Below are 12,207 nucleotides of genomic sequence, written 5' to 3' on the forward strand. Positions count from 1 at the left end.
AGAGAGCACTGAAAGGCATTTCCTTTTTGTCTGTGCCACTAGAATCAAAGAGAAAAAGGGGTGGGGTGAGGGGTAAAAAGTTATGATAATACATGGGGCTGATGTGGAATAATGTTGAAGAAGTTGGAAAAAAAAGTCATCCATGAAATTGCTTGTTGCATCCTTTAAAACCACTTGATTGATGGTGGCAATTTTAAAGCTTGGCAGTTTCCCAGGTCTGTGGAAGTATTAGAAACATGTATTCCAGGGTTTTCTTAAAGGGAAAATGCCCCCTAAAGCACTTCATCCTGGTTAAATTACAGCTATTGGCAGTACACATTCCTGAGTCAAGTCTGGTGTTTGTTAGTGCAGTACATTTCTCTTATTGTATTCCTGTTGATAACTGGCCATGCAATACAACTGTCTCCTACAGCTGTGGGCAACGTGACCCATTTACACATTTTTCAGTTCAAGACAACTTGGAGCATTAGTGCAGACTTGGGCCTTAACTGAGGTGGAAAGTAACTAAGTACATTTGTTCAAGTATTGTACTTAAGTACAGTTTTGAGGTATCTGTACATTACTTTTTATTTTCAGTTTCTGCTACTTCAACTTCACTACATTTAAAAACATGTTCTTTGTACTCACTACATTTATTTGATAACTTTAGTTACCAGTTACTTTTCAGAATGAAGTTTATAGAACAAAATACAGTATAGTCATATGATTTATTGATCACAGTGTAAAATTCACAAGCTATCCAGTAGTAATTCAAATTATGAGCATAACAGGTAGTTAAAATGAGCTCTACCTTTACCAGCTGCAATATTAAATGTGATGAGCACAGTGATTATAATCAAATAATATACTGTACATCAATGTAAACTGTGCTATTTCACATAATGAGTACTTTTACTTTTGGTACTTTAAGTATATTTTATGCTGATGCTTTTGCACTTTTACTTAAGTAACATTATGTATGCATTATGTACTCTCTTATCTATAAGAGAGTATCTTTACACTATGATATTTCCTACTTCTACTTAGGTAAACAATCTGAGTTCTTCCTACACCACTGATTAAACAATTGCTATAAGTGCATTTCTATCTTCCTGTTATTACTATGGCAACAAGCTTAATAATATCTAACTTCTGTCTAAACTACTTTCTTTGTTATAGCTTTACATTACTATTTAAAGACAGTTTGCTCAATGCAAATCTTTTATTTATTTGCTTACATCTGTAGAGCACAAAAAAACTAGTGAGTTAATGGCAACACTTTACATTACTGAGTCAAACAAACAGAAAATATATGACAGTACAATAAAAACACCATTGTAATGACAAAAAATATGTCTTCATAGGAGATATTATAATTGTTGACAGTAATTGTGCATTAAGAAACAATTAAATCTGCCCCTTTAGCTGCATATAACTACAATATATTGTACTATAGATCATTTATTAAATGTTGCTGTTCTTACTTCTTATACAGTGAATGCTAAATAGTAGCATAGAAGCCTTAAGCATTGCAAATTGTTTAAAGGCACCTTTATATATTTTTTTATGTTATGAGCCAGAAGTGATGATTCCCTTTCGGTACAAAGGGTTAACAACCATAAATAACATAAAAAACATTTTGTCCAAATAATACTGACTTATTGTAAACAGTATATTCGTAAGCTCCTTGTTTTGTCTGTCATGTCACTCAAGATTGAGTATAAGCTACTGTATATCTGATGTACTTTTCTAAAAACAGGAGACCCTGAGATTTATTTATGCTGTAGAAATAACTTGCAGGAGTTTCTTGTTTCTGGTGCCTGTTATAATTTTAGTGCACCTGTAAATGGTGGTGTTGAAGATTACTGAACAACATGCACTGTTCTAAATCCAACAGTGTTACAGTTACTGGGCCTCAAAAGACAACTAATATTCCACCAACTGTTTTATTTTAAAGAACTTACAGTGGAGCATACATCTACAGTACAACATGGGGGATGTGGTGTTTTTTCACAGGTTGCAGCCTTTTTGTCACTTCATGTTATTTTTACTTTAGAGACCTATGATTTAAAAAAAAAAATCCTCTACAAAAACGGAAGTAGCTTTATTAATTGTAGAGGTTTTGTAGAAATAACAGAAATATCATATAAAGTATAAGAGGGGCAGAGTGAATGTGGACTTTAAAATGTTTTTTTAAAAGTTGTTTGTAGTGTGTGATAGCTTTGATATGATGAACCCTCCTCAAACCATTTTGACTTCTGACCCCACTGTTTATTCCCATGCTCCCTGAATAACAAGGGAAGTACTGAAGGCAGATCAGCCTCCTTGCAAAGCTGTATGTGCTCATTTTCTTTTAGAGAGGGCTTTTCTTGATTTTTACAGAAGACTTCTTGTCACAACTGGTCAAATAAGAATGCTTTCTATATTTAAAATGAAGACGATCTGCTTACAGTAACTTAAACATTAAGCTGTACAGCTCTTGCAAACCGAATTAATTAATTAGCACTGAAAGATGGAGCATGAGAGTAAATGACTGGATATTTTTACACTAGAATTGTAAAAGACTATTTCCTTCAAACATCTCTTTATCTGGATTATTATGAACAAGACTGCAGAGAAAGTGACTGAGAAACAAAGACATTATAACCATTTGGTTACAGTAGCATTGCTTCATATGTGTGCTGGTCATTTTCATTTCCTTGCATGTGGTAGAAACACTTCTAGGGCTGCACGATTAATCATATTTTTATTGGGGTTTTTTTGCTGCAGTATCTAAACATTCACATTTCTTGCAGCCAGGAGCTTCTGCTCACCATGATGGATTGTTAGAGCTGTAATTATGTTCATTTATCTCAAGCGATATTTTAAATTGTTTCAGTTGCACTGAGCAATAAGTTAGCATTCCAGGCTACATTAAAAATGTATGCATACTGTATGCAATTTGCCTGAAATCGCTGTATAGCTTTAAAGCCCCAAATTGACCCAAGTCTGATGAAAGTCTGGTGTAAAGAAGCAGCTGCATCTGATTGTCATCGGGCCAAAACACATCACCATCAGCGTGTCCAGCCATACCCAGCATCAAATGGTTTCTCTCTTATGAGGCTTGAAGCACTACCATAGCTATAAAACAATTGCTCTGCATGGTTCAATATCATTAACATAGTACTCGAGCCACAATATAAAGTGGAAGTGTTCTGTGAATTTGTTCCCGCTTCTTCTGTGAACCACAGTACAGAAACAAATCAGTGCTTTCCAATAATAACACAAATTTGTTGTACTTTTTCCTTAGACCATCATGTTTCCTTATGAATGAGTTTGCAGAGGTAGGTTATTTGCAAGTAAGGAGAAAAATTAGAGGAAATATTAATTAATATTTCTAAAGTTGTTACTTTTAAAATCATCACATCCAAAGCTTTTTTTTTTACCCATTCATACAACAGCCATTTTTCTGCATGAACTATAAACAGTGATTGAACATGTTTCCCCATCAGATTTTCAGGTTGCAAGCTAATGTGCCGCTGAATGCAAACTTGTCACATTGTTTTCTATCTCAAACTGAGCCAAAAGTGGAGCTCTGAGAAAACTTTGAGCTGTTTTGAAAGTTTTTTATGGCACCATATGGCTGGACCCTGTCATGCTCTGTTCCATTTATATGGACACATTTATGACATCAAATCCACAGATAAATTGTTTTTTTGGAAGTTAGGATGACATGCAGCCCTGTGTTACACATACATTGTTATGTCAGGTAGCCAAATAATAAAACGCACACAGTAATTATGGAAATGTGACATAATTTAGCTGAGCTGTGTTAAAATTGTGGTTCTGTGTTACTGAGGTGAAATGTGTGACACCTTTTACAAGATGAGCAAACCTGTCACGTAATTACACGAAGAGCTCATACACTGTGAAAACACTGTGGAACCGATCGCAGTAAAACATGACAGGGCTGCAAATTTCCATGAAACAGTCTCATTGTTACAAGAAACGTGTCTCAGTGAAAATACTTCAAATAATTATGGTGAGTCAAACTTTTACAAGTTATACATTTGATTTTGATTTTGTGGAACATCTGCATGAGACCATATTACGCTTTGCATTCTAAGAAAAAAAAAATCTGTTTAATTTCACATGCAGGACTTGTTCATCTGTTTTTGTTCATTTGAGTAGACACAACAGAAATGTTGGTCATGGTGTGTATCCTTATGTTGAGTGTCTCATTCTCAGGATAAGGGGTTGGTCATAGCACATGTTCCCTGCCTTCAGACATACAGTACTATACTGGATGTCTCCAGCTCTACCTGAACTCATTATTTCTTCTCTTACTAAGGAAATTGCACTATCCCCATTCTTCTCAAGTGTATACTTGATTATATTTGATCCTTTTTAGCCAGAGATGAAGATGAAGTGAGCTAGAGTCTGAGTATGCTCAGAGGGGGACACAGGAAGTCCTGACAGAGACAGGACAGAGATGAAGGTCAGCTCACCCCCCCAGTGCACACCAGCTGTCACACGCTAAAAGACAGGAGAATCACCTGGAACCTGAATTGATTTCTTTGAGTTAGAGAGAACCAAATTTCAGATATCTACTGACCTCTCTTGATGGAATGTGTCACAGGCGGGCCAAAGACAGAACAAGAGAAAGAGCACAGACAGACAGCAAATGTCATTCCAGGAAATACAAGCAGTGCCTTTTGAAAAGCACTGCTGACTGACTCCTGTTTCGGACACTACCATCTGAATGGTGAGGCCAAAATTATATTTTTATTCCGATAATTTCCCCAGTATTAAAACACTTAGTGCTTACAGGTGCAGTATGTACAGTATCTTTCCCTTCGTGCTACATCTCACAAAGAAGCTGCTGCATTAAACACAAGAATACAGGCGTGTTTTCATATTACGTATATACCCTTTAATGATAAAATAGCCATATGTCTCTGTTATTCTCCAGTGGCCTCCTTCAAACAGTTGCTCTGGCTGGCTTGATGATTTATTAACTTGAGGTATTTGATAAAGCGCTCCTACAAAAAGCCACTTGATAAAGTCTCCTAGCAATGGAAACAATTTCAAGGCAACTTCACAGATAATTAGGCACTTTAGCTGGCGGACTTGATTTTGAAATACGCTGAGCTCCCAACAAACACACATGTACTGCACCACATCAGAAATACTCCAAGGCAGTGGTGAAATGAGGGGGGAGGGGAATCATGTCAACTGTGTTTCATGTATTAGAACATGTTTTAAAAGCTGTAGCATGCAGATTAGAATCTGAAGACACAGATTTTTAACAGTTGCCTCTTTTAGAAAGTGTTTTCTTACAGTTAATAAATATCACCACCATATTTGTGCAATCCAGGCATCAGGTCCTTACAAGCAGAAGTGCATTCAAACACCTGATGGTAATTTGCGACAGGTTTAGGAAAATCTCCCAGACTGGAAGACTGGAATACAGTAGATAAAGAAAATCATATTGATTTGTTATTTAAAAAATTCCCAAAAGCTGCATGTTAATGACAGTTTGGAAATTAATTATCTTTTTTGCCCGTACTTATCAGTTGGTGGAATATTAGTTGTCTTTTGAGGCTCAGTAACTGTAAGTACAATAAAACTATACTTCATGTATGTTTTTATGTGACTTGAATTACACGTGATGAGTTTTATATTATAGGTGAAGTTTTAACTACTGTAGCGTCTACAACTGTAGACTAAAAAGTATGAAATGAATATATAGGCCTCACTGGTTTCAAACCCACAGAGACAATATACTGTAGGTTTGTCACAGTCCATAACGTCATTAAATTGTTTTGGATATTAGGGAGTTAATGTATCATATGGTGCTTCTATGAGGCTGAAAATTCATTTTCTGCAAAACCACAGCTCTGCTATTATATTGCCCCCAGGTCTGTTATAAATTTACTGCACTCTAAATGTGTAAGTGATACATTTACAGCACACATTTGCATGTCTGTATTTGTGTGCCTGTAATTGCAGATGTGTATATGAATTGCAGCATAATGTACAGTGTATATTGGACCATAAGATGTAAAAGAAAAAAAAAGTAAATGTTCTTTCTCCTCATTATTTCATTATGTCTGTAATTTCATTAAGCAAGCTTTGCTTGAAAAAGGGGAGAAGCAGAAAACTGCCAGTGGTAATTAAAAGATAAGGTGAACTGTACAGTCTGCTTTGCCCTTGCTCCATTAAGACCTTTAGCTTCTGCAGTGAGAGTACAGTATAATATCCCCTCAACGTGCACACATAACACACACTAAAGGGATGATGGAGGTGCTGTCCCACCTGCTAAGAGACTCACAAATATATGCACTGGAGGGAGGTGTGCTGCAGTCCCATGGAGTTGAACTGATGAGATATGAAATGTGACGGGTGCACAATGGTTGTCAACATGAATGACTCATAAACAAGCAAAACATTAGGACAGCCTACACCATGGTGTTCATTTTTGCAGAGGCTGGAGAGCAGGGCTGACACCATTGCAAATATCACTTTTCACTTCCTTTCTTTTTTTATGTTGTCTTTTACATGGGCTGGGGAAATAAGCTTGTGTCAGTAAACATTACAAACGTGTGGATCATTTCAACTCGGGATGTTTCTGGTTTGCTTGGCCCTCAAGCTGATTATCAGCAACATACTGTGTACTTTCAACTGAGATGTAAATACAAAAGTGTGATTTAATCAAGTGACTTATTATTAATGGTAATACTGTTATCTAGATTTTTACTGCAAGTTTGACCTATAACCTAAGCTGGTGTTGAAGCATTTAACACATATTTGTTCAGACATGGTTTTGTTGACATGATGGGAAGAAAAAAAGATGCTTTGCAGTGCTACTAATAATTTCAGCAAAACACTTGGTCTGCAGAGGCTGTTTTGCAGCTTTATAGCTACTAAAACAAATATCTCTATGGCTGTATAATGAGTGCAGATGGGGAGTTTTAACGAGAAACTGACACCCTGAGTATTCCTGCAGCTACTCCACCCTCCAGCTGCAAGGATGAGAAGCATAAAAAAGGGAAAGGTTAGAGGAGAATGGTGGATCAACTTCATGAGTTAATTAAACTCTATTGCAGCTTGATGAGCAATTAATCAAAGCAGCGTGCAGAGTGGCAAGCAGGACAGAGTTCCTCTCGTGTGGTATGTGTGCACCGTACAGTATACGTTCCCAGCGGGGAATGGCACTTATCAAGTGAGCAGCCCTAAAATTGTACAGGGTGTAAATGGTTGGGTTTATGTAAGCAGCTATCAATCAGTGGCTGACATAAGCCTGTACCCCATTAGAGCGACAGGATTAGGCTGCTCTTGGTGGTGAACTAACTGAGAAACTCTTAAGTGTGTCACATTTCAGGAAATGCTGAAATGTATTGAGTTATCATTAAGAAAAAACAATTACATTGGCGTTTAAAGCAAATGCAAACCCTATCTTAGAAAGCAGAGGGAAATAAGAGTTAAACAAGGCAGAAACACAGGATCTGAGCAGTTATTTTACCTTGAGTTTTCTCAGCCATAAGATTTAGCTCTTATCTTTCATCTGATGTCTGACTCTCTGAATCGAATGGTGTGGGTTTTGTCCTCTTGTCTGTTACATCCTTTCATCTACCTCATCATCTCTTCACTAGACCATAAAGTAGGCTTTTTTTATGCAATGGAAATTTGAGTTGGCAGTTTGTCATGAAATGCAGTAAATTTATTAACAAGACCATTGGGAACATTAAAAGTCAATTGAAGGAGGCTATTAAAAGCAGGATTTTAATTGGGTCGGTCCGTCTACTCAACCTTTTTTTTTTCAAGAGCAGTAGTATTAAAAAGTTCTCAATTTATGAGTTCAGTGTGCTGTAGTCCTTGAAAGAAAGCTCCCTTTTGGAATCGCAAATTCTCATATTAAACTTTACCATTTATTCAAGTGCTTTAAATATTGCCTAGGTGTAAGGTATCTGAATTTAGCCCTGTCGAGGAGCTGCTGTCGCTGTGCCTCTTGCTTAAGGGTTTCAGGAAGGGCAAATCTTTCAAAATGACACATTGTACAACCACTGTAACACAACAGCAGCATCTACAGATCTTCCTCTGACCCGTTCAGTTCTGCAAACCTGACATGAGCTGTAGTCACCATCTGCTTCTCAGTTATGTAGATAGGTGCTTCTGCCTACAAGCAATGAGTAAACTGAATTGGTAGTGTAGCTTTAATGCATCAGATTATGCAATAATTTGTTGATATTACATTACAAAGTATACATTGTTCTAGTTTTGGTAACGTAGTGTGACACATTACAAATGGTTTTAATTGCTCTGTAGCTTCTGGCTCAGGAGACGTGCTCGACTCATTTTGCAGTTTAAGGGAACTGGGCTCCGTGTGTGCCTCTGTATGTGTGGTTATGGTTGGGGGGGGGGTGGTTGTGCATATGGGAGACAGAAAGAGAGACAGAGAGAGAGAGAGAGATGCAGTGTACTATTGGCTGTGCTGACTGGATAATGACATGCAGAGAGCGTCCAACCAGATGCTCCTTTCACTGCAGCTCATAAGCAGAATGAGAGAGGCTGCACCAACATAAACACTCATTTTAGCTGGATTAAGCAGTGGGATTCAGGGACTTCGATCATGTACTGTAAAAAGCGGCTTTTTATAGCACATACCCATTGCATGTTCAATCTAAAGAGCTTGAAGCTGGGTTCAAGCTTCTTTTGAGACCTTCTGTTTATGTTTCCCTGGTTATGTTATTTATGTAATGATGGCAGTATTCACTGCAATTTAATGATTCAGTCTCACACATACTGCTCACATTCAATAATTTCTTTTTAGCAAGTTTTGAAGCTACTTTAGAGTTTTTGAAGTGATGATGAGGCTTTTAGGAAAAGCACAGAAATACCACATCCAAGAACAACATGCACTCAGTTATCACTTCATTAGAAACACAGAGCTAAAACTAATACAGTTTAATGCAACAGTCATGTTCATCAAGGTGTTAACGTTCATTTTTTTGAAACTGTGTTAAAGAGGTGTTGATTCATCTGTCTCATCATTTTGGAGGCTGAAGTTTGTGGTGCAGTTGGACTGTATTGTGCCATTATGTTGACAGATGTTTCTAATATTTTGTTCCTTCTATTCTAATCAGTGAGGGTAAGCTGAATTACTGACACGCCTCTTTTTTTACAATGCAGTATAGTTTAACCGCACCACAAATTGCATTCTTCACAACGGCTATGCACATTTCTACATCGGTTTCAACAAACACTGAAGGCGGGATTTATTGCAGGACTGTGGTGTTAGACTGCATTAGTTTTAATCACAGTAGGAGTTCCTAGTAAACTGACAACTGAAGGTTAGGCAATAATCCCTACAGTAATCTGCATGTAATATGTCTTAAAGCCAATCTAGCACATTAACACACTGGGAATAATATTATATGTTGTATATGATGTACAGAAATGTTGTGACAAGAAACATTCCTCAAGAGAAACATGCTGCTATATATTGCATGTTTCTGTAGGTGACAGATGTAAACACCATCTGACTACAGCACCACCACATAGAGAAAAAATCCTTGTTTTCTTGTTTAAACATGATTCGGTGGTGACTGTTAAGAGTTAAATAAAGTGTTATTTTATTTAAATAGAAGTAAAATTGCTAACAGTCTGTTACTTAATTACAAAACAAATACCTGTTATAGTGAGTTCAGAATCGGGTGGAGGTCAGGGCCAACCCTGGTCCTCCTTTGAACCTACCCTTCTGCTGCAAGAAGGATTTTATTTTAAAAAATTGACTCCAGGCCAAAAAATGACCATATATTTCTTTTCATTGTTTGGGAAGTCCACTATAAAAAGTGTGGCTAATGCAGAGTAATGCCATTTACAGACTCAGTTTATGTAGTTTTTGTAATTCAGTTATGGTTATTCGGTTAAAAAGTCACCACAACCCTTTATTAATGATTTGTCTTCGAGGAATCACAGTAAATTGAAATACATATTTAATCATCAACACAAGCAAAATATGTATGTTTTTGTTTCCAGTTTAAATACAACACAGTTCTTAATCTTTACATGAATACACCATGTAACCTTTATAAAATAATAAATACATCAAGGTATTATGAATGGGCATGAATGTATTTAGGGACTGTATGAAAAAATATTCTTGGTGAGGGAGACTGAATATTATATTTACATTTTTCAAGTCTCAGTAATTTTTGGGTCTCACCACTGGTTCAGAAATTCTACACAAAAAAGTCTTCACAATATTACAAAGTAATATAACACTATGGCTTTGTAAAATTACATTAGCCATTTTAAACTAAATACACAAACACAATTTACAATTTAACCCTTAATATTTTCATAGAAAAATATTTACACCGTAGTTGCTGATGGGTCACTGAATATTCCAGCCATTCTTTTTGTTTTTGTAGCAATAGTTCTCACTCTCACTTGATCATGGGACACATTTTACTTTACTATGTAAGTTTTGCTTTCTGTTATGATGCAGGATAAAGTGAAGGTGGTACCTGCGATACAGTAGCTAACTACATTCCCTTCAGCATTCATTAAATAAATAAAAAAATAACCCTTCACATTTTCTGAACCAATTTCCCACTTAACAATTTTTCTATATCCCCTTGATAGAACTAGACATTTCAAAACAGTAATGTTTATTTCCACTAAAATCTTTTCTTTTCTGTGTTTTTTACTTTTCAGGAAAAAGGAAACGTTGCTGTTGTATTTAATGTCGGAACAGACGACATTAACATTGAGGAAACGTCAAAGTTTGTAAATGACGGAAAGTACCATATAGTGAAGTTTACGCGGAGTGGGGGTAATGCCACTCTGCAGGTGGATGACCTGCCAGTCATTGAGCGCTACCCCACAGGTGAGTCACCTACTCTACATTTAATTACATCTGATGCTGCTTTAAGGCGATACAATGACCAAAAGATTATCAAGCTGACTATTAAAGCCTCACCTGTTAGGATGGTTTTATGTTGACTTGGCATGTGCTTTAATTGCTTTTTATGTTTCTGTTTCAAGCAGCTGTTAAGAATAATATCAGTGTTGTTGAGTATTTTTTTTTTATCTCTCTACTTATCACTTTACATAAACATCTTAGACATATGTAAATAGGTTGCACCTTAGAGCTCCCATAGTCTAAAATATAAACCGGAGGAGAGGGCAACCTCCCACTCTGTCTGCATCATATTCCCCTTATCTATAAATAATGCACCTACAGCATATGTTCAAATCAATAGACTACTTACAAATTACCATTTTTATTGTGGTAGGTAATCGTGCGCCAGTTCAATTTTTATTTCTCTGTCAAAACAGTAGAGTGATTGCATTTAGGCGATGAGGTTGACAAACCTGTAATAGCACAGTCAAGCTAAATGAAAACCTGAATGAATCTGTTGCTTACTCAGAGTTAAACACCAAATGATCAGCTACATCACATCATCTGGTTAACCATGACAACTTACTTTCATATTAATTATTTCACCATACGCTACAATTACTCCTAGACTCACTTGAAGGTGTGCTAAGTGTTTTGTTATTAACATTAATACCAATTACTTCATTTGTGTAGCACTTTTCATAAACACAGTTTACATGACAGTAGAAGATTAATTCACTAATTACTGCAAAGTGTAATGAGTACTTAGTAAGTGAAAAGTGTGATAGATGTAATACTTTCTACATTACAGGACTGAAATATTTGTATTGGCACCGGTATAGTGTAGTAGTATCTGATAACTCCAGATGAAAAGTGAAGATTTACCGTATTTGGGAGAAAATGCGACGTCAGTGTCATATTTGTTGGGGAAATATGAAGCAATTTACTGTTGGAAATGGAAAACAACTCAGCAACACTGATACGTTTCTGTAGAATGTCAAGATGTTTGTAGTACTATTGCTCTCAAAAAGAATTTAAATGCCACTGCTTGTGTTGTTGAAATTGTAACTTTTTTGCCAGAAGGCTTTGACAAAAGCTATAGGGGATTAAAGGAGGAAGAATCTGACTGTTCAAAACACAAACACCAAAATTGTTGAAGGAACAAGTGTAGCATTTACTCCATGAGAGTAAACGCTGCAGCCGGACGTCAAGGACATTTGTTAGATTGTGAGCATGTATAAGATGAATAAGTGACAGGACAAGCAGAACACCAGTTGAAGCCGGTCTCTCTACTTTTGCATAATGTTTAGTGACCTTTTTAGCTATGGCCAGTTATTCAC

The 12,207-nt window shown here is 36.5% G+C and overlaps 1 protein-coding gene across 6 annotated transcripts in view; it reads left to right on the top strand.

Moving 5' to 3' along the window:
- Window positions 1-12,207, top strand: part of LOC109961965 (neurexin-1a) — a 241,003-nt gene that overhangs the window by 184,526 nt on the left and 44,270 nt on the right. For all 6 annotated transcript variants that reach the window (XM_020603263.1, XM_020603258.1, XM_020603260.1 and 3 more), the window contains one exon: window positions 10,681-10,852. In XM_020603263.1, coding sequence (XP_020458919.1) covers window positions 10,681-10,852 — 172 coding nt within the window. The remainder of the gene's footprint in view (window positions 1-10,680; window positions 10,853-12,207) is intronic.

Source organism: Monopterus albus, unplaced genomic scaffold (assembly GCF_001952655.1).
Source record: "Monopterus albus unplaced genomic scaffold, M_albus_1.0 scaffold60.1, whole genome shotgun sequence".
Lineage (NCBI taxonomy): Eukaryota > Metazoa > Chordata > Actinopteri > Synbranchiformes > Synbranchidae > Monopterus > Monopterus albus.